The sequence below is a fragment of the Microtus pennsylvanicus genome, chromosome 2 (assembly GCF_037038515.1).
Source record: "Microtus pennsylvanicus isolate mMicPen1 chromosome 2, mMicPen1.hap1, whole genome shotgun sequence".
In the NCBI taxonomy this organism is placed as follows: domain Eukaryota; kingdom Metazoa; phylum Chordata; class Mammalia; order Rodentia; family Cricetidae; genus Microtus; species Microtus pennsylvanicus.
The window spans coordinates 29,973,917-30,000,888 of NC_134580.1; the positions used below are offsets into that span (position 1 = coordinate 29,973,917).

Sequence of the window (26,972 nt, forward strand, 5' to 3'; positions counted from 1 at the left end):
GCAACGAATCTACTTTCCTATTTGGACAGAGACCCAGCAAGAAAAGCATCTCTTCACTCATCCCAAACTAAAAAGACCCCGAATAGCTAAGTGCCTCCCTACACAATCCTGTGCATCCCTCTCTTCCTATATTGCTGGCTACTTTGTTCTTCCTTGGCTAATTCTTGTCAACTTGTTGCTCACTCCACTCCCTGAGTTTTTTTGTTTTTCTTTTCTTTTCTTTCTTTATTTCAGTTTGTTGAGACAGATGGATAGACACGCCTTGCAGAGTGAGGTTGGATATTTATTTAGTGGATATGGAGGGAAGGGGAAAGAGGAGAGGAGCAGAGAGGCAGAGAGAGACAGAAACAGAAGAGGGAAGAGGAGTAGTACTGAGAATGGAGCAAGGCAGAAGCTGCGTCTTCGGGAGGAGAGATGGGAAAAGCCCCATTCCCCTGATCTCACTGCCTCCTGCCCACCCCTCTCAAGTCCCTTCATGTTCTCATTTTTTCACTCAGCCGATCTGTACTTGGTGACAGAAGGGGAAGAAAACCCGTGAGCTGTGAAAAGCCACCATTTGTCCTTTTCTTGCTCTGACCTCACAATGCCAGCGCCTGTGCCATCACATCACTGGCTGAGGTTGCCTCCTCTCCTTACAGTGCAAGCGGGTTCGTGAGGTGGAAAGTGGTTGGAGCTCTGTGCTGGTGAAAGAGACTACTGGACTTTCAAGAGCTGCTGGACTCCAACATAGTAAGTTTCCCTTCAGCTTTGTTGCCTTTGATTGTTGTTGTTGTTGTCTGTGTATTTATTCATTTTCTGGCTTGATTTATGAGCTTACTTTTTCATGTTTTTTTTTTTTACTCTGTTTATTTTGTGAGTGTATGGGAGGAGAATTCAAGACAGAAATTCTCTGTGTAGCTATGGCCTTCCTGGAACTTAGTCTGTAGATATGGCTGGCCTCAAACTAAAAGATTACCTGCTTTGCCTTCTGAGTGTTGGGATTAAGGGCATGTGCCACCACAGCCCGGTAGTTTTCATATTTAAGTTGTGCATCTTGGGGTATAACTTTTAATATTATTCTTTTATGTGTATGAGTATATTGTTTTCTTTCTTTGTGTGTACCAAGAGCCTCATACCTGTGGAGGTCAAAAGAAGACAGATTAGCTAGAACTCAAATAACAATTGATTGTGAGCACCATGTGTGTTGGGCCTCGAACCAGGGGTCTCTGAAAGAGCAGGAGGTGCTGTTAAACACTAACTCATCTCCCCACAACCTCTGTCTTTAGTTTTACTTCTTCATTTACTTTTGTTATGTGTTCTTTGGTCTGTTTCTCTTTTCTCATTTCAAGCCTTTCCTTGTTATGGCGTACCATATCATAGGAACAATTTAGTCCTGGCAATCGCAGGAACATCTCTAATGCATTCTGAGCACTTGATCATGTGATTAACCCACGCTGCTATGCTTTCTTCTCACACGACCTCCTCCACATTCCTAGGAGCCTCCTCTTATGTTGAGGACCTCCTCCTGCTCCCAAGTTCCACATATGAGAGAAGAAAAGTGACACATTTGAAGGACTGGCTTTTCCCATGTAGAGCGATCTTCTCTGGTGACAACCATGTTCTTGAGAGCACCACAGTTTCATCCTTCTCTGTGGCCGTCCTTCTGTATGACTGTGGCACTCTTGCCCTTAATTCTGTTTCAATGTTGTGTTGTCAGGCTAAATGCGTAGAGCTATCCTTGCAAGGATCCTTGGGAGCATATTTTAACCGTGAAGTATGGCCTGACTTATGTGAATTTGGTGAAAAGTATTAAGCAGTATTATTAAGGACTTTACATCTATGTTCATCATGGAAATAGCCTCTATTTTTCTTCATTGTGTTTTCCTGGTTTGGGCATGAATGAGTTTGGAACTACTAAGGACCTTTCTATTTTATGGAGTATTGAGGAACACTGACATTTGTTTTCAAGAGATTGGGAGGATTCATCAGTAGGTTTGCCTGCTCCTGGGCTTTCCTATGCAGATTCCTTCCTCATAAATATTTCAATCTTGTTCTTCATCATGTCTTCTTACTTGAATTTATATCAAGAAGTTTCTCAATTCCATCCACATTTTCCAGTCCATGAGAAGGACTCTCAGGGTTTTCAAAAACAGATTTCTTTGGGAGATGGGTTAGCCTGGAGAAACAGCCCAGTAGTTAGGAACATGGACTCTTCTCGCAGAAGACCAGGTCTGCCTCACAGCAATCCCATGACAACATAACTTCTTGAAGTGCCGCACCTAGGGGATCTTTTGCCGTCTTATGCCTTTCCAGTTCATAGAAAGAAAATTAATCAAAATACATATCACTTTTTAAAATTATATATAGTACATGTGAGTATACATTAAGAGACCTCAAATGTGTGTTTGTAGTATACATGTGTGTGTGTGTGTGTGTGTCTGTGTTTGCCCTTGCGATCGTCCACACATTTGTTTGGATGCCCTCAGAGGGCAGAGGTATAGGATCTCCTAGAACTGGAGGCAGCGATCCACCTGACCAGGGTCCTGAGAACCAAACACAGGTCCTCTGCCAGAATAGTAAACCTTCTGACCTCCTGAGCCATCTCCGCACCTAGACACTCTCTGTTTTCAGGGTGTCTGTTGTCTCCTCAACTTCTCATGCATATGATTTTATTAGTATCTTGTCTCTCAATGAGTGTTCAGCTCAAGTAAGAGGATGATTCTCCTTCCCAATCAGTGGCTCGTAGCTTCTGCGACCCTTTGTTTTCTTCTCTCAGTTTCTGGGTGAATCCGGCCAACCTGACCTGTGTTATGTTCTGCTGTCCACTGCTTTGGAAGGTACTTCCTTCCCTTCCTGAGCACTACGTAGCTGGTTAGGTTGCCTGAAATATCTGTGACTCTTTTTCTCTTTGGAATGTAGGAATTCATAGTGATAAACATTCTCATTGGTGTGATTTAAACTGTTTGTTTAAAGTTCCCGTTGTGTTTCAGCGAGAACCTGGCCATGGAGGAGGTCAGAGAGACCCTCTACTGTGACAAGGAGACATTTAGCAGTATCTATCAAATGCTGACAACTCTGGGACGAGGAACTTTTGCCACAATCAAACTGGCCTTTCACATGCCCACTGTCAGCTACGTGGCTGTGAAGATTCTGGCAAATGTGAATGGGGACTGCGCCCCGAACCACAATGAGGTTGATATAATGAGATCCCTCGTTCATCCGCATATAATCAGGTTCCTTCGGGAGGTGCAGACACGGGACATGACTTATCTCATAATGGATTACGCCTCCAAAGGGGACCTCTTGCGTCAGATTCGCAAACCGGGAGGCTTACAGGAGTGCGAGGCTCGAAGGCTGTTTGGACAGGTAGTACAGGCAGTGAAGTACTGCCACGACAACTGTATCGTCCACAGGGACATTAAGGCAAATAACATCTTGATCGACGCCTCTGGAAATGCCAAGCTCTGTGATTTTGGCCTGGCAGTCAGAGTTGTCCCTGGGACAAAACTAAAGACTTTCTGCGGCACTCTGGCCTACTGTGCCCCGGAACTGTTCGGAGTGGAGCCATACGATGGCTATGCCAGCGATGTTTGGAACTTAGGCGTGCTCCTCTACTACATGGTGGCCAGGCACCTTCCGTTCCAAGCGAGCTCTTCTATGGGGTTGAAGCAGCAAATTTTGGCTGCAAACTTCAGCGTTCCTCATCATGTCCCACTTGATATTTTCAACGTAATCGTGGAAATCTTCATGATCGGCCCCAACAGGAGGCCCACCATCAGTCAAATCCTGACGCGCCCCATGATCAGGAACAGCCAGGCACGGGCATCCATCCAGAGTCTCCCAGGCACCCTGAGCCCTAGCATTGTCGGCACCATGGCAGGTGAAGAAATAATTGAGTGTCTAGAAGTCCAAAAATTTGATCAGGCGATGGCCACATACCTGAGTCTGCAACACCAGGCACCCGGGGGAGACTGCTGCCATCACCAGGTGAAACCCACAACACCCATGGAGCCAGGCCTTGCCCACCTATCCCACCTGCGCTGTCCTGTGGCTGATTCCCTCATTAGCAGCAGCCCGGACAGCAGCAAGAGTTTCTCTCCATCGAAGATCGGGTTGTGTGGCAGCCTGACGGCGAGGGCCCAGACATCCTGCTCTCTGTACCACCTTCATGGGGCAGACCACAATGAGGCTGCAAATGATGCAGAGAAACTCTGCAGCTCGCTGGGGACGACTCTGCGTGTAACCCCCAAAGGCTCCTCCCTTGGGGACACACTGCTGACCACCAGACAGGAAGAGGCCATCAGCCATGGTCAGCCCCAGGATGCCGGGCCAGCTTCCTCCCAAAACCAGAGGCGTCACCGCTGGAAGAGGGTCAAGAAAACCCTTGTCAATGGCTTCCGACACCTATGTTGCTGCCTGCCTCCTGCAGAGAGTAACCATGCCTCCCGTGAGAACCAGGCTCCACAGTCAGGGGATCCTAGAGGCACCCACAGAACCAGGTGAGCACCTTTCTCACTTCATCTGATTTGTACTTTTCCTCCTGTCCTTTGTGATAAATGATGCCTGTGTCCACTATGGCACACTGTGAGCATAACAATCTGTCCCTTCAGAAAGACCAGGTGTCCCCTGAAGTGTGACCTCAGGCTTGTTGAGCAACAGGGGGACAGCAGAGATGCTGAGCCAAGCAGGGAGAGGTGGGGGCAAGGCCAAAGGAGGCAAAGATTCCTTGGAGGAACATGTCGGGTACTTGGGCGCTGCTGGGCAGTGCACTAAGTCTTGTGTGTTTTGAAGTCACTAAGAGTCTCCTTCCTGTGCCTTTCTCTCTGAAGCCCCGAAGAGGTCGAGCCCCAGCTCCATGGCTTCTGAGCCACGGGTTGGGGATCGGTCTGGATGAGATTCAGACAGCCACTCTGGGGACCCATGCCAGATGCCCAGGACACCATCTGGCCACAGGCCCCTCCTGCAGAGGAAGAGCTGTCCACTCCAGAGAACATCTATCTCTCCAGGTAAAATCCCAGGCAGGAAGGGTAGGCTTCCCACAGGGTCTAGCTCAGTGTGGAGGACTGAGGTGCAAAGGTGCCCTAGGCTGTCTTGTGGAACAATAGTGCCTTGCCCTCTCCCCATGCCTGCGGGAACATCAGAAGTGGTGCTCTGGGTAGTGACTGACCTTTGCCCCATTTCTTGGCAGAGAACACGGTCTTCTCCATAGGGTGAGACTTCTCTCCCCCAAGGAGAGTATTCCTAGTCAGCCTGGCCTAAGTTGGGTTGCCAGGTTGAGAATGTGTCCTGCAAGCAGCCCTGTAGGACCGACTCCTCTAGAGGGTAGGCTCCCGCAAGAACCTTTAGCAGGAATCCCCACAAGTAATTCCAGCAGGTTCCATTGCTTGAGTCCTCAGACCCAAAGCTTGGGAAAATCTGAGCTGGGGAGTGAGTGACCCCAGGGCAGCAGAGTCCCCCTCTCCACCAATTCTGCCTTCCAGCTACTCACCTCCTGCCTCTGCCTGCTTGTTCCTTCAAGGCCACCATTCTCATCAGTGACAACTAGCTCCTGCACTTAACACCATGTGCCACACCCTGAGGGACTGGTAGGTGTCAGAGTTAAACCTGAAAACCTAATGAGGGGTCAGCATCCTGCTGTGCCTCCTGCCTCCAACTTGCCTGAGTCTGCCTGAATCTGCACTGGCCAGTGAAATTCTTTAAGAAGGCTTCTGTTTTTCCCAGCCTTTTAAAGGTGAGCAGGCTTTTCCACTTCTTTTGGAGGTGGGTGGGGTGTGCTTCCGGGAAGCTGCCTCATCCATGCCACAGTCACATTGGTAAAATCTCATCTCGTGGTCTTTCTGCCTAGACCTTGCCAAACTGTGACAGCAAGAGACCCAGAGAAGACTGTGCGACTGGTGTGGTGGTCCATCTCTCCAGCTGTCTTCCTCATTAGAACCATCCTGGGTATCTTCTATATTCAAGAATGTGTCCCAGCATTCAGCGCAGGTCGTTGTGATGGCGGATACCCCGGCCTCTGGTGTCACTCTGTTCTCCTGCCCCCCCAAATTTTATGGCGATATCTCCAGACTCGGATCCCCCTCGTTTCTCCTTGGAGCGCTGCGGTTTCAAGATACAGAAGTGTGGCTTATCCGAGCCCCTCCAGACTTTGCCCCACAGTGGTGAGTGGTCACTCTCACCCCACCCACTGGGAGTATCCCCCCCCCCACACACACTGGAAACTGAACCCACCCCACACTGTGAACCTAGAACTGTAGACAGCATTTCTAATAACTCGGGGAATCAGCCACATTCTGTCCAACCCAGGCTGGTTTCTTAAGTCCCAGCATCGTCTAGCCTCAGTTTCTTGAGTCTGGAACTACAAGTGGGTGTCACATGTTCTTTTGTTTTGGAGAATCATTTTTAATTTGTTTGTTTGTTTGTTTCTTTTTCATGACAGGGTTTCTCTGTAGCTTTGGAGTCTGTCCTGCTGTCCTGGAACTAGCTCTTTTAGACCAGGCTGGCCCTGAAATCACCTGCCTCCCGAGTGCTAGCACTGAAGGCGAGCACAGCCACCACTGCCTGGCTTTGTTTTGGAGAATCTTACCATCCTATGCAGCAATTAAACTCGGATCTTTCTGCTTCTACCTCCCAATGGCAGCTACCGAGCCCAATATTATACAATGCTGGTGATGAAATCCAGGGCCCATTCATACTAGGCACAAACTCCATATCTGAGCCTCGTCCCTCGCTCGCCTGCCTTAAACATTACTTAGCCATTAACGATGGGGATTAGATTTAATGTCAGCACTCAGGAGACTGAGGCATGGAAATGGTAGGCTTCGCGGCCAGCATGAGATAGGGAATACCAAGCTAGCATCACACACAGAGGGTCTGTCTCAAGAAACAGTCAGGAGCCGGGTAAAGCCAGGTCGTGATGGTGCAGCACATGGGAGGCAAGGGCGGGTGGATCTCCGAGTTCCCTCCCAGCCTGGTCTACAGAGTGAGTTCCAGGACAGCCAGGGCTACACAGAGAAGCCCTGTTTTGAAAAGCAAATATTAAAAAACGAAGCAAGCAAGCCAGGAACGGTGGCACGTGTCTGTTTTCAGTACCTGGGAGGTGATGCATGCTGATCAGGAGTTCTAGGCCTCACCCAAGCCCCACACAACAGAAGTTAGTTGAGACCAAACTCAGTGTTTAGCACCCTAGCCTAGAAAAGCTGCTTCTAGCCCCGGCCTCCCGCTTTGCAAAGGATCTAGCCAGCCTCTGCTTTCTCCCTTTCTTTCCTCAGCCGCAATGGGTGGCATGTGCCCCTCTCTGGCTCTAAGACTGTTAAGGGCAAACTGGATGGCAAGAGGTGGTGATGCAGGGTCCTTACTGGCAGCCCTCAAGCTGGAGAAGCCACCTTGCTGGCATCGTCAAGAGAGGTGGGAGGAAGACTCACTTGCCTTTTGTAGAGTTCTTCAACCCTGTCCTTGTCTGTTCCCCCTCACTGCCGACTGTCGGTACCTTGTACTCATGGTCGTCTATTTTCTTTGCAAAAGCATATGACTCTTAAACCCCACAGTGTCATATCTATTGGTTCCTTCTAACGAAGAATCCTTTCTTTTTCTCTCCTCTTGTTTGGACTCCGGTTTACTGTATGTAGTCCCGGCTGCCAAGGACCGTCGATCCTCCTGCCCTCAGCCAACTGAGTGTAGGTGGTATAGGTATGTAACTTGTCTCAGTGTATTTTAGAAGTTTTACTTTTTAAATCATCTATGTAGGGATGGATATCCTTCATATTTTAATCCTTCTGCCTCTGCGTACAAATGTAGGGATTACAGGAATTCCACACCAAGCCTGGTTTTTTGGTTCTGAAAACCAAACCCATGTTTCTGCTTGGTGAGGAAGAGTTACCCTAACTGAGTCACACCTAGAACTCAGGCAGGCTAGCCTCAGACTAGGTATTTCTCTCTGTAGCTGAGAAATACCTCCTGATGGAACTGAAGATCTTACACATTGACCCTGATTTCTCTCTCCCCTCTCTTTCTCTCTCTCTCTCTCTCTCTCTCTCTCTCTCTCTCTCTCTCTCTCTCTCTCCCTCTCTCTCTCTGTCTCTCTTTTAGCCTTTCTAGATGACCTGTTTTTCTGACGGAGAGTCTTTAGAAGTTGCACACACAAGGGGTGTAGCTGGACGCCACTCTTCTTCTGAAGCTAGTGAGCTGTGTTCTTTGTGGGGGAGGAAGAGCAGGCTGTCCCAGTCATGTATCATCTCAGAGTCCCCAGACTCTCCCCTGTGTATCCAGGCAGCGTTGAAGGTATGTTCTGACCAGAAGCCCTCGAGTCGCCCGCAACTAACTCCCTATGCACCTGCGTGAAACAAAATGGAAGTCACCAGCCCTAACCAGCCCATGTCCCGACCTCAGGCTGATTAAACTAGGAAGATGGAGCCTCACCCCCACTGCTTGAAGGTTTAGTCACCTCACCCCTTGGGGCAATCTCCTATCCCTCACATTTAGACAGTTCTAGGGAGTTTGTGGATTTGTCTTAAAACTAGATGATAGAGCTAGGGTGAAGGTGTATGCCTATAATCCCAGGACTCTAGAGGTTTAGTCTAGTGACTAGCCATAAATTCAAGGCCAGCCTGGCCTCCATGAGGAACAGTAGGCTAGGCTTTGGTGGCTCTCTGTCTAAAACACAGAAAGTGAACAAAGGACTAATGCTCACTGTGCCTAGCATACACACTGGCTCTGGGCCTGGCTTCTTTAGCATAAAATGAAACCAGGTGGAGCATGCCGTGAATCCCGGTATTGGGGGGAAGACACAAGAGGATCAGAGAGTCAAGGCCTTCTTCCAACACAGAAAGTTGGAGGCCCGTCTAGAAGGAATGCCACTCTTTTTGAAAAACCAAAAGCACCTACCCCCAAATCTTAATGCCCCAATCTGAGAAAACAGTGACATAGCAGCCCATTCCAACCACGTATTCCTTGTGAATCAAAAGATCTTTCTGACAGAGAGAAGAAATTTGGCATCCAGATGTGCAGGGCTATTTCCTGTGACTCACATCTGGAATTGTCCTGAGCCAATTGAGTTCATCCTTGTGCACAGCACTGAGGAGCTGTTGGGTAAGTACTCCCTGCTGGCCCTGTGGGAGGCACTGACAGGAAGGTTTGGGGAACATGGAGATCCCCACCTGTGCCAATGAGAAAGGCAGGAAGGCTGCTGGCCCTGCCACACATCAGAAACTCTGATGTTGTGCTGCCCCCTTGTGACACTTCTGTACCAGTTCCGTGTTAGTGAGCCTGGTTTCCTGGGGTCCCTGCTTCAATTCCTGCCACAAATTGGGGTGACTGGGTGTGCTCAGAGGTGGGGTCGGGGGAAGCTTCCACTGCTCTGTACCCATCTGACGTGATTCTATCCTTCTTTACTTCATTCCATTTCTACAGTATCCTAATAAAAGAACAAAATAGCTGTCATAGATGTTCTGTCCAGGGGTTGTCCCTGAAGAAATTTCGTAAACTACATTGCTGCTTCTTCCTGGCCCCGCTATCTATAAAGAGAAACGATTGTCACTAAGCAAGAGTGTGAAATCGACTCCCTGGGTGAGATTCAGAAGCACAAGAAGCCTGACAATGACTGTCTGTCTGTACGCTGTCTAGTTACCTTGTTTGGTATGTGTTCATGTGCAGAATCCAAGGAAAAGGACCGGCAGGCTTGCTGAAGCTGGCCACCCCGGCACCTGGAGATGGAGACAGGTGAATCTCCGTTTTTGTTCTGTTGTTGTGATTTTTTTGTTTTGGAGACAGGGTTTTTCTGTTTGGCCCTTCCTCTCTAGACCAGGCTGGCCTTGAACTCACAGAGATGTGCCAGCTTCTGACTCCTGAATGCCAGGATTGTGGGTGTGTGCCACCTTTGAGGCAGATGCATTTCCACGTCAGTGGCCTTGAGAAAGCCTGTGTTAAAACACAATGTGCCTGGCACTCGAAAGTGACATCTGACACCGAACACCTGTGCTACACACACATACCTTGAGCTTGCAAGTGTGTGTGTCTACGGACACCGCTGCACACGTACACAGTGTAAGCATATAGTGTGTGAGTGCATCTGCACACACTTAAGTCAAAATAGTGTAAGGAAACACAAGGTCAGCCTGGGGCGCTGTGGACCTTTAGTCCCAGCAGTTGGGAGGCAGAGGCAGGCAGATCTCCGTGACGTCAGCTTGATCTACAACTGCAGAACTTGCTGTCCCAGGAATCCTGGGCTACCCACAGAAGTCGGTCTATAAAAAAAACAAACAAGGTGAAGGGAAAAGAGGAAGAAGTACAAAGTTAGTTGAAGAAGCAGGTAGAAGATCTGACCTCCTCTGCAGGAGCATCCTGCTGGCCAGACCTAGGAGAACGAGACAGGACACTGCTGCTGAGAACACTGGGTGGTCCTCTCTGGATGCTAGATGGTTTGCAGAGCCCAGCAAGCCAAGCGCTGGGGTATCTTATTACTGCTGGGTAGAATTGAGTTGGTGGGCTGACAAGGTGATCCCAGCTTTGTTAGCACTGTGGGTCACCTGGATGTCTCACCTCTCTGCAGCACGGGACTAGACGCCTCTCAGAAGCCAAGACCCTGCACTAGGGAGAAAAGAAGGCCACCTTGATCGATTCTACTGGAGCTAACCCCTGCTTCTTCCCCAATCATGGCAATATATGTTTCTATGTTGGAAATAAAATGACATTGTTAAATGATCTAGCTTTTGGTTGTTTGGATACAGGGCCTGTTGTCTGAGAAATCACATCTCTAACACACAGGAAGCAGAGAGGGAGAGTTATCTGTAAGTAAAGAGGGCAAGGCTTTAAGTTCTCTAAGCCCACCCACAGTGACATACTTCCCCTAAGAGGCTCCTGTGCCACAAGTTCCATAATCTCCCGAAACCTCACCACCAATTGGAGACCGAGCACTTACATTCATGAATTTATAGAAGACATTTCGCTTTCAAACTACCATGCCCACTGAGCTAATCCACAGGCCCCAGGGTAATCTTTAGTTCCAAGTCACCCTTTGCTACAAAATTAAGTCTCAAAAAAAAAATCCGAAAGGAAGGCTGGACATAGGGGTGCATCCATTTATTCCCAGCATTCAGGAGGCAGTGTCAGATAGCTCTCTTGAGTGCGAGGTCTACATAGTCTCCAAAATAAATAAATAAATAAAGATGGCTGTTACTGCCTGTAAATTGAAAAGAGAGAGATTTTTGCCAAGTGAGATGGTGTGCGCTCTAGTCCTTGTACTGGGGTAGTGGAGGGAGAGAGATTTATTGGACGTTATCCTTGGCTAATTAGCAAGCTCAACAAGTCTAGGATTAGTGAGATTTTTCTGTCTCCACATAAAAGAAAGAGCCGGGTAGGGGTGATGCATGTCTTTAATCCCAGCACTCGAGAGGCAGAGGCAGGTGGATCTCTGTGATTTGGAGAGGAGGTCTACGAAGAAAGACCTTTTCATGCCTTTCCTGATGATCCCTTGGACTCTCAGAGCAACAGGAAAGCACTAGCCAGTTATAAATACCTATAATCCCAGCTCTGTGGAGCCCAAGCAGGAGGATCACAAATTCAATGGCAGCCTAAGAGCCCGTCCCAAAACAAAAGCCGGAGGTGGAATTCCACAGCAGAATGCTTGTGTTGCATGCCCACAGCCCTGGGTTTGAGCCCCAGCAGAGCAGAAACTACAGGGTAAGAGCGGTCTTTGTGGCCATTGGGCTGATAAACTGCTCTGCAGACAATATTCCTGTCATGAAGAACCATGTCTATAACGTATGTTTGAATGTTTCAGGGAATACAAAATAAGTGATTAGAAATGTAAATGTTTAGGGAAATGTAAATGTACATACAGAGCTTCTTCTTCTTCTTCATCGTCTTTGTCTCCTCCTCCTCCTCCTCCTCCTCCTCCTCCTCCTCTTCCTCCTCCTCCTCCTCCTTCTTCTTCTTCTTCATCTTCGTCTTGGTATGTTGAGAGAAGGTTTCTGTGTAGCTTTGGTGGCAGTCCTAGAACTAGTTCTTGTAGACCCGGCTGGTCTTCCGCTTCCTGAGTGCTGGGATTAAAGGCATGTGCCACCAACACCCAAATATACAGTGCTTCGTTTTCTGCCTTTCAGGTGTTTTTGGTTTTTTTGTTTGTTTGTTTTTTGGAATTTCATGTTGTCAAGGCTGGCCTTGATCTCACTATGGAATGAGGCTGGTTTTGATTTTCTTGTGTCCATTTCCTCAGTATTTTGAGTTCAGACATGTGGCAGCAGCCTAGCTTGTGTGTATGTTTGTGTGCACGGGTGGTCATGCGTGTATGAGAGTGAAGGAATCTTTTGGGTGTCTTCTTCTTCTCTCCACAGCTTACATTTGACACAAGGACTCTCACTGAACCTGGAGCTCATTGACTGGCTAGGCTGCTGAAGAGCAGCTTCAGGGATCTGCCTGTCCCAACTGTCCCCAGCTTTTACATGATGGAAGGAATCTGAACTCCAGTCTTCATGCTTACACAGCAGGCATTTTACTGACCGAGGCTTCTCCCACGCCCCTCTTTCCAACCTTTGCAAAGTCTGAAGTTGCTTCTCAATAAGAAAGTGTTTTAAAACTGGATTGTATAACTCGGCGGTGGTTGCACAAGGACTGGGGAGGTAGGCAGAGGCAGGCAGATTTCTGTGAGTTCAAGGCAAGCCTGGTCTACAGAGTGAGTCCTAACTGCTTCCATCACTACTTAGATACCATGTCTTGAAAAAGCAAAAATACATAGATAGATAAAATAAAATAAAAAAGCCCCAAATTTAGACCATACAAGATAGTGACACACTGTCTCTTGAGTGGTAGGATTGCACCCATGTGCTACCACATCCGGCTTTATATAGAAACTTTGAAGAGCTCAGTGGGGGAAGGCGCTTGCTACCAAGCCTGATGAGTTCAGTCCTCTAGACCTCCATTGTGGGGGGTGAGAACAGACTCCCTTGGGTTGTCCTCTGGCTTCCACATATGCTCCATGCCATGAATATTCACTCATAAATAAGCACATAATGAAATGATGATAAAAGGAAAAAGTACCAAGCTGGGCATGGCAACACATAGCTTTAATCCCAGCACTTAGACATGATCCTTACTCTACTTAGATCTTGAACTTCTGATTCTTCTAAGTTGAAGGAGAAGGATCAGAACTCTCAGGCCAACCTTGGCTCAACATTTCCCAGTTGGAGGCTAGCCTGGGTTATATGAGTAATAAGCAAGTGGACCTAGAACCCATGTGATGCCCTATGCGTTAATCTCACCAGCTGGGAGACAGACAGAAGGATTATAAATGCAAAGCCAGCCCGAGTTACATGCCAAGTTCCATGCCTGCCTGGACTGTATAGTAAGATCCTGGCTCCACAAAACAAAACAACAAGGATTATTTGAATATGGCAGCACATGCCTTTAATCCCAGAACTCAGAAGCAAGAGATCTTTGTGGGTTCAAGATCAGTGTATATATGGAGTTTCAGGACTACAGAAAGACCCTGTCAAAGCAATGACAAAAAACAAAATCAATAATTGATTGAGGGAAGAAAAGGGAGAAGGAGGTAAAGACATCACGCACTAGTTGAGTACATGTACACACACATGACCACACATGTTACATTCATACACACACACACACACAAGCTGGGGTGGTGGCACATGTCTATACTTGAGTTCTTCCCAAGGTCCTGCACATATGATGTCCCTACTGCAAAAATAAATAGATACGTAAATAAAAGAAAAGATTTAAAGTAAGGACAGTTAAATGCACCATGGGATCTACTACATTATGGAATAATATGGATCTGGGAATGGAATAAAAATTTCTTAGCCAGCCTCAGTGGCACATGCCTGTAACTCTAACACCTGAGAGGCAGAGACAGGAAGATCAGAAGCTCAAGGTCATCCTCAGTTAAATATTGAATTTGAGGTCAATTTGGGTTTCAAGAAATCATCTCTCAAAAATAAATAAAACCTTGCAGTATTGGCCTCAGTTATTAAGTAGACACACCTGGGAAGACAGAACCTCAAAGAGTTGCCTTCACCAGATTGGCCTGCAGACATGACTACAGGGTGTGTTCTTCATTGTTAATTCATGCAGGGGAGCCTAGTCTCATTGTGGTGGATAATGTGATCCTGGGACAGGTGGTTCTGTTGTACAAGGAAGGTAGAAAGGCAGAGAGACAAAGCCAGTAAGCAGCCTCATCCATGGTCTCTGCTTCAGTTCCTGCCTCCAGCTTTGAACCTCAGCTTTCCTCATTGATGGATGGTGAAGTGTAGTAAAGAACAAACCCCAGTCTCCCCGAGTTGGTATCAGTCATGGCGTTTATCACAGCAGTGGAAACCTAACTAGGAAAGACCCAAAATGTGACTAGACCTCTCAGCCATTTCAGTCCCTTGGGGGAGCCTCCCATTGACTATCACAACAAAGACCAGTATTTCCTGAGGATCTAATTCTCTACAGTGGTGCAACCACCCTAGAAGATTCCAGCCAGGGCTTGTTAAGATTAATCCCTTCTGGTCCTGACTGAAGGCAGGTTTTGCTGTGAGGCCACTCTACTTTGAGACCAAAGCAGGCTTGGTCCCAGCCATCCATCCCAGAAGGCTGTTCACATCACCCCTGAGAGATAAGCAGGGTCAAAGCACTGAGAAGAGTCAAAGGTCACCCTCCAGAGCAGATCTAGAGCTGACAGTGGCTCTAGCAGATGTGATAACTCAAATGGACTCAACAGACATCGATAGAACATTGCATCCAAACAGAAAAGAAAATACCTTCTTCTCAGCACCTCATGGAACCTTCTCAAAAATTGAGCACATACTGGGTAACAAAGCAAACCTCAACAGATACAAAAAATTTGAAACACCCCATGCATCTTATCAGATCTCCATGGCTTAAAATTAGAATTCAACAGCAATGCTAATTCCAGAGCCCACAAACACATGGAAATTAAACAATGCTCACCAGCCACAGGTCTCCTTGCCTTCCAGGTTGCTGGATGAAAGCAGGCTATGTAGATTCAGGTACGGGTTCAAGGAGATGCGGTAGTCCTTTGGGGGCTCCTCCAACAGTGACAACCCAGGGGTGGTTGGCCGGGGCACATTGTCCTTCAGGAGGCCTCTAACAAAGACTGGGGCCTCAGAGCCCCACAAGGGTTGGGTGTGGAGTGAGCTGGAATGCTGGGGAATGCAGACTCATGGGCTCCCGGTCTCCCCAGAAGGGCCCAGCAGTGGTGGTAGTAAGGGATTGTGGCTTCCCTCAGCAGGTTTCAGTCCCAGAGCCAGCATCACCATCTGAAGACACCTCCCAAGGAGGGAATTGACAGGTTGGGCACCTGCCTGGAGGTACCCAGAGGGGAGTCTCCCAGGATCTCAGGTTTCTTCTGACTCTGGGTGTGCAGGGCTAACTGGAGCAGGGCAGTGGACAGGGTAGGTCCGCTGAGCCGTAGCATGGAGTGGGCACACCCAAAAGGCCCTGCTGGCCACTGGCACTTCATGCAGCAGAGGATTGAGCAGCAGTTGGAGGGAGGTAGATGGGCCCAGATTGTCCAACAGCTGCAGGACGTTTGGCTCAGGCGGGAGTCCCTTGCCTCGATTGGGAGCCATGGCCTGGGCAGCAATGAGTGCTGTCAGCATGCTGCGGCCAGGAGGACCTGGAGCACAGAAGGACACACGAAGGTGACTGCCACCCAGGTCCAGGCTACCTGCCCTCTGGTTCTGCAGCCTCTGCCAACTCTGCTGTCTCATACTCCAGTACTGCAAAGCCCCTCAGCTGCCCACCCTGGCCACATGGCAGGTGAAAGAAGGTGGGTATATCGACCGCGGACAGTGCCTGGTGCAGGGCATCCACGTCATTGAAGCCAGGTGGCAGATGGTCCACACAGAGGCACCGGGAGTGCAACAAGGCAGGAGACAGCGGCCCAGCATCTGTGCAATACACATACAGTGTTTGGGGGCCCCAGTGGTTTGCTCTGTAAATCAGCCTTGCCCTGGCAGCCGAGCCGTTCATCATGTACTCTGCAAAGCCATAGCCCTTTGAGTGGCCTGTGCGCTCTCTGTACACTACGAAGCAGCGCTCCATGCTGCCAAAGGGCCACATCAGCTCCTCACACTGCCTGTGTCACGCTGGGTGGCAGCTTGGCCACACACAACAGAGCATCTGTAGGCTGCAGCTGAACTGACAGCTCCGGCTCTCGAAGCCGGCTCTGGTGGAAGGCCTTGATGGCAGCTTAGCCTGATCCCCTTCCAGCAGGGTCACGAAAGCTGTCCCTTTGTATTTGTCCACCAACTGTCCTTTAGTTCATAGTCGCTCAGAAGATCACAATAGCCTACTTCCTGGTTGGTCAAGTCTCCCGGAAGACCCCGGGTCAGTATCATGGCAGCGGTTACGGAACTGGCACTCAGTAAGTTTCAGGTGCTTCCGGATCTCTTCTGGTTCCAAGGACAGCAGCTCCTGTTCAGGTGCTCATCGATAGGCGGTCCACAAAGTTTCCTCTTTGGCCTCCGCCTCCAGGTTGAGCAGCAGCCAGTGAGTCAAGAACTTTAAATCTTTGAAGAAAGAATTTAAAGAAGACACTAGAAGATGGAAAGATGTCCCATGCTCTTGGGTAGGCTAAATTTATGTAGTAAAAATGGCAATCTTACCAAAACCAATCTACAGATTCAAAGCCATGTCTATCAAAATCCCAGCAAAATTCTTCACAGACCTCAAAAGAACAACACTCAACCTCATATGGAAAAGCAAAAAGTCCACGATAACCAAAAGAATCCTGTACAATAAAGGAACTTCTGAAGGCCTCACAATCCCTGACTCAAACTCTACTACAGAGCTACAATACTGAAACCGCCTGGTATTGGCATAAGAACACACAGGAGGACCAATGGAACTGAATCAAAGAATGGATATCAATCCACACACCTACAAACACCTGATATTTGACAAAGAAGTAAAAATATAAAATGGAAAAAAGAAAGCATATTCAACAAGTGGTGCTGGCATAACTGAATATCAATATGTCGAGGAATGAAATAGGTCCATACTATCGCCATGCACAAAGCTCAAATCCAGAAGGATCAAAGATCTCAACATGACACCAACCACACTGAACCTCATGGAAGAGAAAGTGGGAAATACACTTGAACAGATTGACACAGGAGACCACTTCCTAAATAGAACCTCAGTAGCACAAACATCGAGAGCAACAGTTAATAAACGGGACCTCCTGAAACTGAGAAGCTTCTGTAAAGCAGAGAACATGCATGGTCAACAAGACAAAATGGCAAGCTACAGATTTGGAAACGATCTTCACCAACCCCCCCCCCCCACATCAGACAGAGGGCTGTTCTCCAAAATATACAGAGAACTCAAGAAATTGGTCATCAAATGAACAAATATTCCAGTAAAAAATGTGATGCAGACCTAAACAGAGAAATCTCAACAGATGAATCTAAAATGGCTGCAAGACACTTAAGGAAATGCTCACCATCCTTAGCCTTCCGAGAAATGCAAATGAAAATAACTCTGAGCTAATATCTTACACCTGTCAGAATGGCCAAGATCAAAACACCAATGACAGCATTTTCTGCAGAGGATATATGGTGGGGTAAATGGTACACTCCTGCATTGCTGGTAGGAATGAAAGCTGATACAGCCACTTTGGGCATCAGTATGGCGATTTCTCCAAAAATTAGGAAACAACCTTCCTCAAGACCAAGCAATACCACTTTTGGATATATATATCTCCAAAGGATGATCAATCATACCACAAGGGCATGTGCTCAACTATGTTCATAACAGTATTATTTGTCATAGTCAGAACCTGGAAAAAACCTAAATGCCCCTTGACTGATGAATGGATAAGGAAAATGTGGGACATTTACACAATGGAGTACTACACAGCAGAAAAAAATAATGACATCTTGAAATTTGCAGGCAAATGGATGGATGTAGAAAGCATCATATTGAAGGAGGTAACCCAGACCCAGAAAGACAAATATCATAAGCACTCCCTCATGAGTGGACATAAAGCAAAGAAAACCCAACCAATCATTCACAAACCAGAGAACCTGGACAACAAAGAGGACCCTAAGAGTGACACACAGGGATCTAATGGACATGGCAAGTAGGAAAAGACAACTCCTGAGTAAACTGTGAGCATGGGGGTCATAGGAGAGGGTAGAGGGGAGGGGGATGATGGGAGGGGAGGGGAGAAAATTATATCTCACTAAAAACGATAAATGATTGAAAAAAGTAGAGCTGGGAGTGGATAGCTGATCTTGTGGTTTGGTCTTGGGTTCGACTGCAGGACAAACAGGCAGTGGAGACATTTAGAGAAGGTGGGGTGTGGCAGTGAGGGACTGGAGGTCAGACGGTGACAACAATGAGAGCCTTAGCAGTAGCAGATGGCTTAATGCAGGTGGCAATGGCTGGTATTTCTGAGGCATGAGATCATAAAGACCTGGAACTAAGACAGCACCAACTGTACCAGGGTTTAGAATCCACATAGACAGAGACACAAAACAGAATTTAAATCATCAAAGTAGCCATGAGAGCTAAAGGAGTCTAAAAACACCCAGAAAAGTTACTTGGGAGTTGCCCTAGCTCCGAGGTCTGCTCTAAATTTTTCATTTGCATTCTCAACTATTTTGGTGGTTATTTGGTTTATTTTGGGAGGATTTCCCCCTCTACTTTCCCTAAAATATTGGCCCAGAACATCAGGTTTCATTGAAGAAACCACATGTGCCTCCCCTTTCAGGGGTGTGAATTCTGGGACCACTGATGGATTTTTTTCCTCTGATCACTTTGAACATAGCAACCCACTGCCTGCTGCGGTCCTAGTTTTCTGTCTGGTGGGAAATTGAATGAGGAGTTTATGGAGAAAATGTGACACAGTCTATTCTTCTCAGCCCCGTAGAAGTTAGTCACTTGCCCTGGAGTGTCCTGGGAAACAAAGCATTGCCACAGCATCCCACAGTCAGTCAGAGGCTACCATGTTACTCTGATCAATCTGAGTCTACTACAAAAGGAATTGATTGCTTTGAGGATGGATGTGATGGGTTCCATGAGCCAAAAGTCATGACAGAATGTTAGGGTCTGTGAGAAGTGGACCATGCTCCCCATCCACTAATAGATGGGTGTCAGTGTGTGCCAGGTGGAAATGTCAACTTGACACACGCTGGAGTAATCTGAGGAAGAAGGAACTTAACTATCTAATAGGTAAGTCTATGGGGAATTTCAATCAGTGTCTGATGTCCCTGGGTTGGAGGTAATGGGTGTATCTATAAAATAAGCTGTTATAGAGAGGAAAGGAGAGCAAGTCAGTAAGTGGCTTTACTCCATGGTACCTGCTTTGGTTCCTGCCTCGAGGTTCTGGTCTTGACTTCCTGCCCTGACTTCCACTCATGGTAGCTTCTGATAGGAAAGTGAAAGGGAAGTAAAGCTTCCTTCCTCCAGTTGTTTTTGGTCATGATGTTTCTTCACAGGAAGAGAAAACAAGTATACAGTGTCCATACCCGTTGAAGGACAACATCCAGAGCCTGTTATAATTCACACGATTCCACCTACTGTGATTATTAAAGTGGTTTCTATTAGGGTTTGGATGTGTAATACCCAAGAAGGATCCTGTGTTTGAACTCTGATCTCTAGCATGTGGCCATGTTTCAAAGTTGGGGAAAACCTGGTAAATAAACCCAGAAGTAAACGGTAGGACAGGCGGTGTTGTAGAATATTAATTTAAGGTGTGTGACTTCTGTTTAGGTTGCACTTGTTTAACTCTGTGAAGCTGTGATGCTTTGCCTGTCTAAAACACCTGGTGGGCTAATGAAGATTTTAATGGCCAAACGTAAGGCAGGAGAAAGGATAGGTTGGTCAGTCACACAGAGAGTATAAATGGAAGGAGAAATCGTAGAGGAAGGAACAGAGAAAGAGCAAGAGAACAAGGAGAGCAGGATGCTAGGGTAAGCTATCCAGTTATCCAGACACTGAGTAATAATCAAAGAAAGATACACAGAGTGCTTTAAAAAAAAAACAAAAAACTAAAAAGCCCAGAGCCAGAGGGAAAGGTGGACAAAATAATTCAAAGATAAGAAAAACTGGAAAGGAACAAGCCAAGCTAAGGCTAGGCATTGTAAGTAAGAAGAAGCTACTGTGTATAATTTAATTGGGAGCTGGGTGTCAGGTCCCCAAAAGAACAAAAGAATGAAAGAACAGAAACGATCAAAAAAAAGGGAGATATAGTGAATGCTAACTGGGTGTAAGCAGCCTCCGCAGGCCCCTACGTGCCAACTGACCAGGGCAGCCTTCCTGTACTTAGGGACAGAATGTGAAGAAAACCAGTGATCTAAGCTAAGCCATCATTGGTCCATTTCTTGCTCTGACCTCACAATGACAGAACCCTGTTTCTTAACTGCTCTGGCTGAGGCTGCCTCCTCTCCTTACAGTTGAGAGGCTGATTTTCAGTTGAAAGAGTGATTTAGATAGAAGTGAGCTGGTCCCACTTGGTGGATATTCATGAGCTGTTGAATCTGAACACAGTGAGTTTCCTTCAAAGGTCACAGATTTGGGGTTTAGAGGTTTGTGTTTCCAGGATTGAAAATAACCATATCTTCCTTTCTTTCTTCCTCGGTCTGGGGTATAATTTGGGGCAATTTTTATTATCTGCATCAATTAGATGTTTACTCTATTTTAACCTTTAGTTTTAATATTTTCTCTGGGCTCATTCCTTCGTTCACCATTTTAAAACATCTGTTTACATTGACTCTACAACATGAGTATTCTCACAGCGACATTGATCTACACGCACATGGAAAGCTTTGACCACATTCCCCTGATCTCACTGCCTCCTGCCCACCCTTTTCAAGTCCCTTGGTGTTCTCACTTAATAACTCAGTCAGGTACTTTCGAGTCCAGGCCAAGTCATGTGGACTCCTGTCCAGAGGACTGACAGGCACACTGGATGGTGTCCTAAGGAAGGGCACAGATGGATGTCTGCCTGTGCTCTAGCAGAAAACCTCCTCCAAATTGGTTATCTTAGAATCTTTCTGGCAGTTCAAAGTCAGGGCTGGAGAGGGCCAGAGGTAAGAGCTAGATCCCATTTGTGATGCTAATGATGGAACAGGGGATTCAAGAACAGAAAAAGTGAAAGTCTGAAAGAACCTGTTCTTTGAGGAAGAGAGGAACTTCCCTTGGTGGGACATAGCACACCAGGTCCCTCCACCATCTTCTATCCTTCTGTGTGCCTGAAACTGGCCTTATGTGGGACGTTTTCATTTTCTATCAGGGGGCAGGGTGATTGCAGTACTAAAGCTCATGTGTTATCAGGCACGGTGTGGGGGCAATAATCATTTGGAAGCAAAGGATCAGTTCTGCTGGCCAGAGACCTCAAGGAACACGGTCTAGAACAAAACTACCTAGTGCTGGGATGTTCTGCCCAGCACTCCAGAGACCCACCCCAAATACCTGTCCTTTTGGAAAAAACAGGGGCACATTTTGTTGACAAGGACTGCCTTTATTTGATTATCACAAGCCTGGGCTAGAGGAAAACTCTTTCATCTCATCTTTTCTTTATTTTTTCCAGACAGGGATCCTCTCAGTGTGGCTCTGGCTGTTATGGAACTTGGTTTGTAGACCAGGCTGGCCTGGACCTCACAGAGAGCTGCTAGCCAGTAACTAAGTGTGTAATGTTTGTACATACGATGCCCTAGGGGTGTGAACGTTCTATTGACAGAGAAGGAACGTCCTGCTTGAACTTTCGTAAACTTCCATCCAGTTTCTTTGGCTTATGCCCCATAGCTGGTTCTGCGTGGGTCCTGTGAGGTCCATTTAAAGGGTAAATCTGTTGATTACTTAGGTAAGGTGAAGGCAGCATAGCTTCAAGAACACAAAAAGGCTGAGTGCCACCCTCCCACCTCAGGTGTTGATGTCACACTCATGACACACTTGTGTCCATTGTGATGAGGAGCGGCGGGCCGCTTCCTGCCACCCGGCTAGCTGTGCCTGAAATAATTACACAGAAACTGTATTCTTTTAAACACTGACTGGCCCATTAGTTCCAGCCTCTTATTGGCTAGCTCTTACATATTGATCTAACCCATTTCTAATAATCTGTGTAACACCAAAAGTGCCTTACCAGGAAAGATCTTAACCTGCGTCTGTCTGGAGTGGGAGAATCATGGTGACTACTTGACTCAGCTTCTAGCTCCCAGCATTCTGTTCTGTTTACTCCGCCTACGTAATATCCTGTTCTATTAAAGGGCCAAGGCAGTCTCTTTATTTAACCAATGAAATTAACACAAAACAGAAGACTCTCCCCCATCATTTCCGCTTTTTCTGTTTAAACAAAAAAGAAAGGCTTTCACTTTAACATAGTAAGATTACATATAACAAAACTGTTATCAAGCAAGAATTACAGTTACGATATCTATTTTATCCTTTATCATAACTGAGGAAAACTATAACTATCTATCTATTCTTCAACTCCATCAAAGACTCCAGAAGGATATAATATTACCTAAGTAAATGAGAAGTAAACAACTTACAAAACTCTAGAAATCACAGAGACATCTCGCTGCCTGGACAGTCACCCAAAGTTCCTCTGTACCATTGGGGCATCCATCTTCGGCCTACAGGCCCATAGTATCCAGTGCCATTTCCATGAAGCAGGAAATTTCAAAGGCAGTTTAGTCACAATCTGTTGTGTCCTGCAGAATGTCTCACAGACTCTTTCATGAATCAGGAACCCTGAAAGATCATATCACCTTTAGGCAAGTTCAGCAGTCCTCTTTCTGCGGGTTCTTTGTGGCCAGTCCAGTTTATGCAACAGTCCAGGCAAGAGCAGTTTCTTGCCGAAATGGCTATCAAACTCCATGAGGAGTCTCTTCGATGCCCATCTTCCTCTTGAAGTAGATTGGTGCTGCCAGGAGCAGATGTGTCTCATTGTCATGAAAAGCCCTAAGTTATTAAAACATCAAATGCCATATTCTGCAGTCTTTGAAAGATATGAAGAATGTCTATCTAATTGAAATGTATCTCTATATATCTAGGAAATCTAACTAACATGACTACAAATTTGACTATTATTGATGATTATCCATTAACAACATATATACATTACATTTTTAAATGAACTACACAATCACAATACCTTAATCAAGATTAGAAATACATATACATATAACAAAATTGACCTTAAAATCCACAAAAATGCAAATTATTCATATCTCTATCAGTCCGTGCCCTGTGTCTCACAGCCAAGGTTACTTTTGAAGCACTGGGATCCTCAATCATGTACAAGACAAATGCATTCGTTTCCCTTCTGTTTGCTTTTGCTTTTTTGTTTGGTGAGAGAGTGTCTCCTGTACTACAGGCTGGCCTCAAGAGCACTGTGTAGCCAAAGATGACCTGAACTGCTGGTCCTCCTGCCTCAACTTTCCTAGCTTTAATAATTGCCATGTGCCGGGCCACAGCGGTGCATGCCTTTAATCCCAGCAATCGGTAGGCAGAGGCAGCTGAACCTCTGTGACTTTGAGGCCAGCCTGGTCTACAGAGCTAGTTCAGGGACAGCCATGATTGTTAAACAGAGAACCTGTCCTGACAAACCAATAAAAAAAAAGCCAAGTGCTCACCTTTATGAGACTTTTCATGTTTTTCTGTCAGTTTAATGGCCTAACCTGAATCTACCTGATTTTAATTACTATCTTCTCCCCAGGGCCTGACAATCAACACCTCACCACATAGGCTGAGGCCTAGCGGGATTTCTGGTCCCGCTGTTACCAGCTTGGCCACAATCACCAAATGTAAGTTTTAACTAAGCCCCTTTCTTCTATTTACCAATAAAGTCTTGGGAGTCAGAGCCGGGCGGTGGTGGCGCACTCTTTAATCCCAGCACTTGGGAGGCAGAGGTAGGTGGATCTCTGTGAGTTTCAGGCAGCCTGGTCTACAACAGCTAGTTCTAGGACAGGAACCAAAAGCTACGGAAAAACCCTGTCTCGAAAAATATGCAAAAAAAAAAAAACCTTGGGAGTCAGATGTTGGGGTGCTAACCTGCTAGCTCAGAGAAGCCAAGAAGCAACGAATCTACTTTCCTATTTGGACAGAGACCCAGCAAGAAAAGCATCTTTTCACTCATCCCAAACTAAAAAGACCCCGAATAGCTAAGTGCCTCCCTACACAATCCTGTGCATCCCTCTCTTCCTATATTGCTGGCTGGTTTGTTCTTCCTTGGCTAATTCTTGTCAACTTGTTGCCCACTCCACTCCCTGAGTTTCTTTGTTTGTCTTTTCTTTTCTTCCCTTCATTTCAGTTTGTTGAGACAGATGGATAGGTACGCCTTGCAGAGTGAGGTTGGATATTTATTTAGTGGATATGGAGGGAAGGGGAAAGAGGAGAGGAGCAGAGAGGCAGAGAGAGACAGAAACAGAAAAGGGAAGAGGAGTAGTAGGGAGAATGGAGCAAGGCAGAAGCGGCCTCTTCGAGAGGAGAGATGGGAAAAGCCACATTCTCCTGATCTCATTGCTTCCTGCCCACCCCTCTCAAGTCCCTTCATGTTCTTATTTTTTCACTCAGTCGTTCTGTACTTGGTGACAGAAGGGGAAGAAAACCCGTGAGCTGTGAAAAGCCACCATTTGTCCTTTTCTTGCTATGACCTCACAATGCCAGCGCCTGTGCCATCACATCACTGGCTGAGGTTGCCTCCTCTCCTTACAGTGCAAGCGGGTTCGTGAGGTGGAAAGTGGTTGGAGCTCTGTGCTGGTGAAAGAGACTATTTGGACTTTCAAGAGCTGCTGGACTCCAACATAGTAAGTTTCCCTCCAGCTTTGTTGCCTTTGATTGTTGTTGTTGTTGTTTTTTTGTTGTCTGTGTATTTATTCATTTTCTGGCTTGATTTATGAGCTTACTTTTTCATGTTTTTTTTTTTTACTCTGGTTATTGTGTGAGTGTATGGGAGGAGAATTCAAGACAGAAATTCTCTGTGTAACAGAATAACTCTGTGTATGGCCTTCCTGGAACTCAGTCTGTAGATATGGCTGGCCTCAAGCTAAAAGATTACCTGCTTTGCCTTCTGAGTGTTGGGATTAAGGGCATGTGCCACCGCAGCCCGGTAGTTTTTATATTTAAGTTGTGCATCTTGGGGCATAACTTTTCATATTATTATTTTATGTGTATGAGTATATTGTTTTCTTTCTTTGTGTGTACCAAGAGCCTCGCACCTGTGGAGGTCACAAGAAGAAGACAGATTAGCTAGAACTCGAATAATAATTGATTGTGAGCACCATGTGTGTTGGGCCTCGAACCAGGGGTCTCTGAAAAAGCAGGAGGTGCTGTTAAACACTAACCCATCTCTCCAGAACCTCTTTCTTTAGTTTTACTTCTTCATTTACTTTTGTTATGTGTTCTTTGGTTCCTTTCTCTTTTCTCATTTCAAGCCTTTCCTTGTTATGGCGTACCATATCATAGGAACAATTTAGTCCTGGCAATCGCAGGAACATCTCTAATGCATTCTGAGCACTTGATCATGTGATTAACCCACGCTGCTATGCTTTCTTCTCACACGACCTCCTCCACATTCCTAGGAGCCTCCTCTTATGTTGAGGACCTCCTCCTGCTCCCAAGTTCCACATATGAGAGAAGAAAAGTGACACATTTGAAGGACTGGCTTTTCCCATGTAGAGCGATCTTCTCTGGTGACAACCATGTTCTTGAGAGCCCCACAGTTTCATCCTTCTCTGTGGCCGTCCTTCTGTATGACTGTGGCACTCTTGCCCTTAATTCTGTTTCAGTGTTGTGTTGTCAGGCTAAATGCGTAGAGCTATCCTTGCAAGGATCCTTGGGAGCATATTTTAACCGTGAAGTATGGCCTGACTTATGTGAATTTGGTGAAAAGTATTAAGTAGTATTATTAAGGACTTTACATCTATGTTCATCATGGAAATAGCCTCTATTTTTCTTCATTGTGTTTTCCTGGTTTGGGCATGAATGAGTTTGGAACTACTAAGGACCTTTCTATTTTATGGAGTATTGAGGAACACTGACATTTGTTTTCAAGAGATTGGGAGGATTCATCAGTAGGTTTGCCTGCTCCTGGGCTTTCCTATGCAGTTTCCTTCCTCATAAATATTTCAATCTTGTTCTTCATCATGTCTTCTTACTTGAATTTATATCAAGAAGTTTCTCAATTCCATCCACATTTTCCAGTCCATGAGAAGGACTCTCAGGGTTTTCAAAAACAGATTTCTTTGGGAGATGGGTTAGCCTGGAGAAACAGCCCAGTAGTTAGGAACATGGACTCTTCTCGCAGAAGACCAGGTCTGCCTCACAGCAATCCCATGACAACATAACTTCTTGAAGTGCCGCACCTAGGGGATCTGTTGCCGTCTTATGTCTTTCCAGGTCATAGAAAGAAAATTAATCAAAGAGACTTATATCACTCTTTAAAATTATATATAGTACATGTGAGTGTACATTTAGGTGACCTCAAGTGTGTGTTTGTGTGTATACATATGTGTGTGTGTGTATATGTGTGTGTGTGTGTGTTTGCCCTTGAGATCGTCCACGCATGTGTTTGGATGCCCTCAGAGGGCAGAAGTGTAGGATCTCCTAAACTGGAGTCACTTGATCCGCTTGGCCTGGGTCCTGAGAACCAAACACAGGTCCTCTGCCAGAATAGTAAACCTTCTGACCTCCTGAGCCATCTCCCCACCTAGACACTCTCTGTTTTCAGGGTGTCTGTTGTCTCCTCAACTTCTCATGCATATGATTTTATTAGTATCTTGTCTCTCAATGAGTGTTCAGCTCAAGTAAGAGGATGATTCTCCTTCCCAATCAGTGGCTCGTAGCTTCTGCGACCCTTTGTTTTCTTCTCTCAGTTTCTGGGTGAATCCGGCCAACCTGACCTGTGTTATGTTCTGCTGTCCACTGCTTTGGAAGGTACTTCCTTCCCTTCCTGAGCACTACGTAGCTGGTTAGGTTGCCTGAAATATCTGTGACTCTTTTTCTCTTTGGAATGTAGGAATTCATAGTGA

At 46.4% G+C, this 26,972-nt stretch overlaps 1 protein-coding gene and 1 pseudogene across 1 annotated transcript; one reads left to right on the forward strand and one right to left on the reverse strand.

The window, feature by feature from the left end:
• Positions 1 to 638: 638 nt before the first annotated feature.
• LOC142843392 (sperm motility kinase 2B-like) lies at positions 639 to 10,674 on the forward strand. The gene is made up of 11 exons (XM_075960692.1): positions 639 to 729; positions 2,970 to 4,478; positions 4,809 to 4,985; positions 5,498 to 5,710; positions 5,825 to 6,137; positions 6,416 to 7,665; positions 8,065 to 8,256; positions 8,953 to 9,063; positions 9,385 to 9,540; positions 9,628 to 9,693; positions 10,523 to 10,674. Exons 2-3 carry the CDS (start codon positions 2,983 to 2,985, stop codon positions 4,843 to 4,845), a joined length of 1,533 nt encoding a protein of 510 aa, XP_075816807.1. The 5' UTR covers positions 639 to 729; positions 2,970 to 2,982; the 3' UTR covers positions 4,846 to 4,985; positions 5,498 to 5,710; positions 5,825 to 6,137; positions 6,416 to 7,665; positions 8,065 to 8,256; positions 8,953 to 9,063; positions 9,385 to 9,540; positions 9,628 to 9,693; positions 10,523 to 10,674.
• A 4,241-nt stretch (positions 10,675 to 14,915) lies between these two features.
• On the reverse strand, positions 14,916 to 26,967 carry LOC142844133 (ribonucleoprotein PTB-binding 1 pseudogene; annotated as a pseudogene).
• Positions 26,968 to 26,972: the final 5 nt, after the last annotated feature.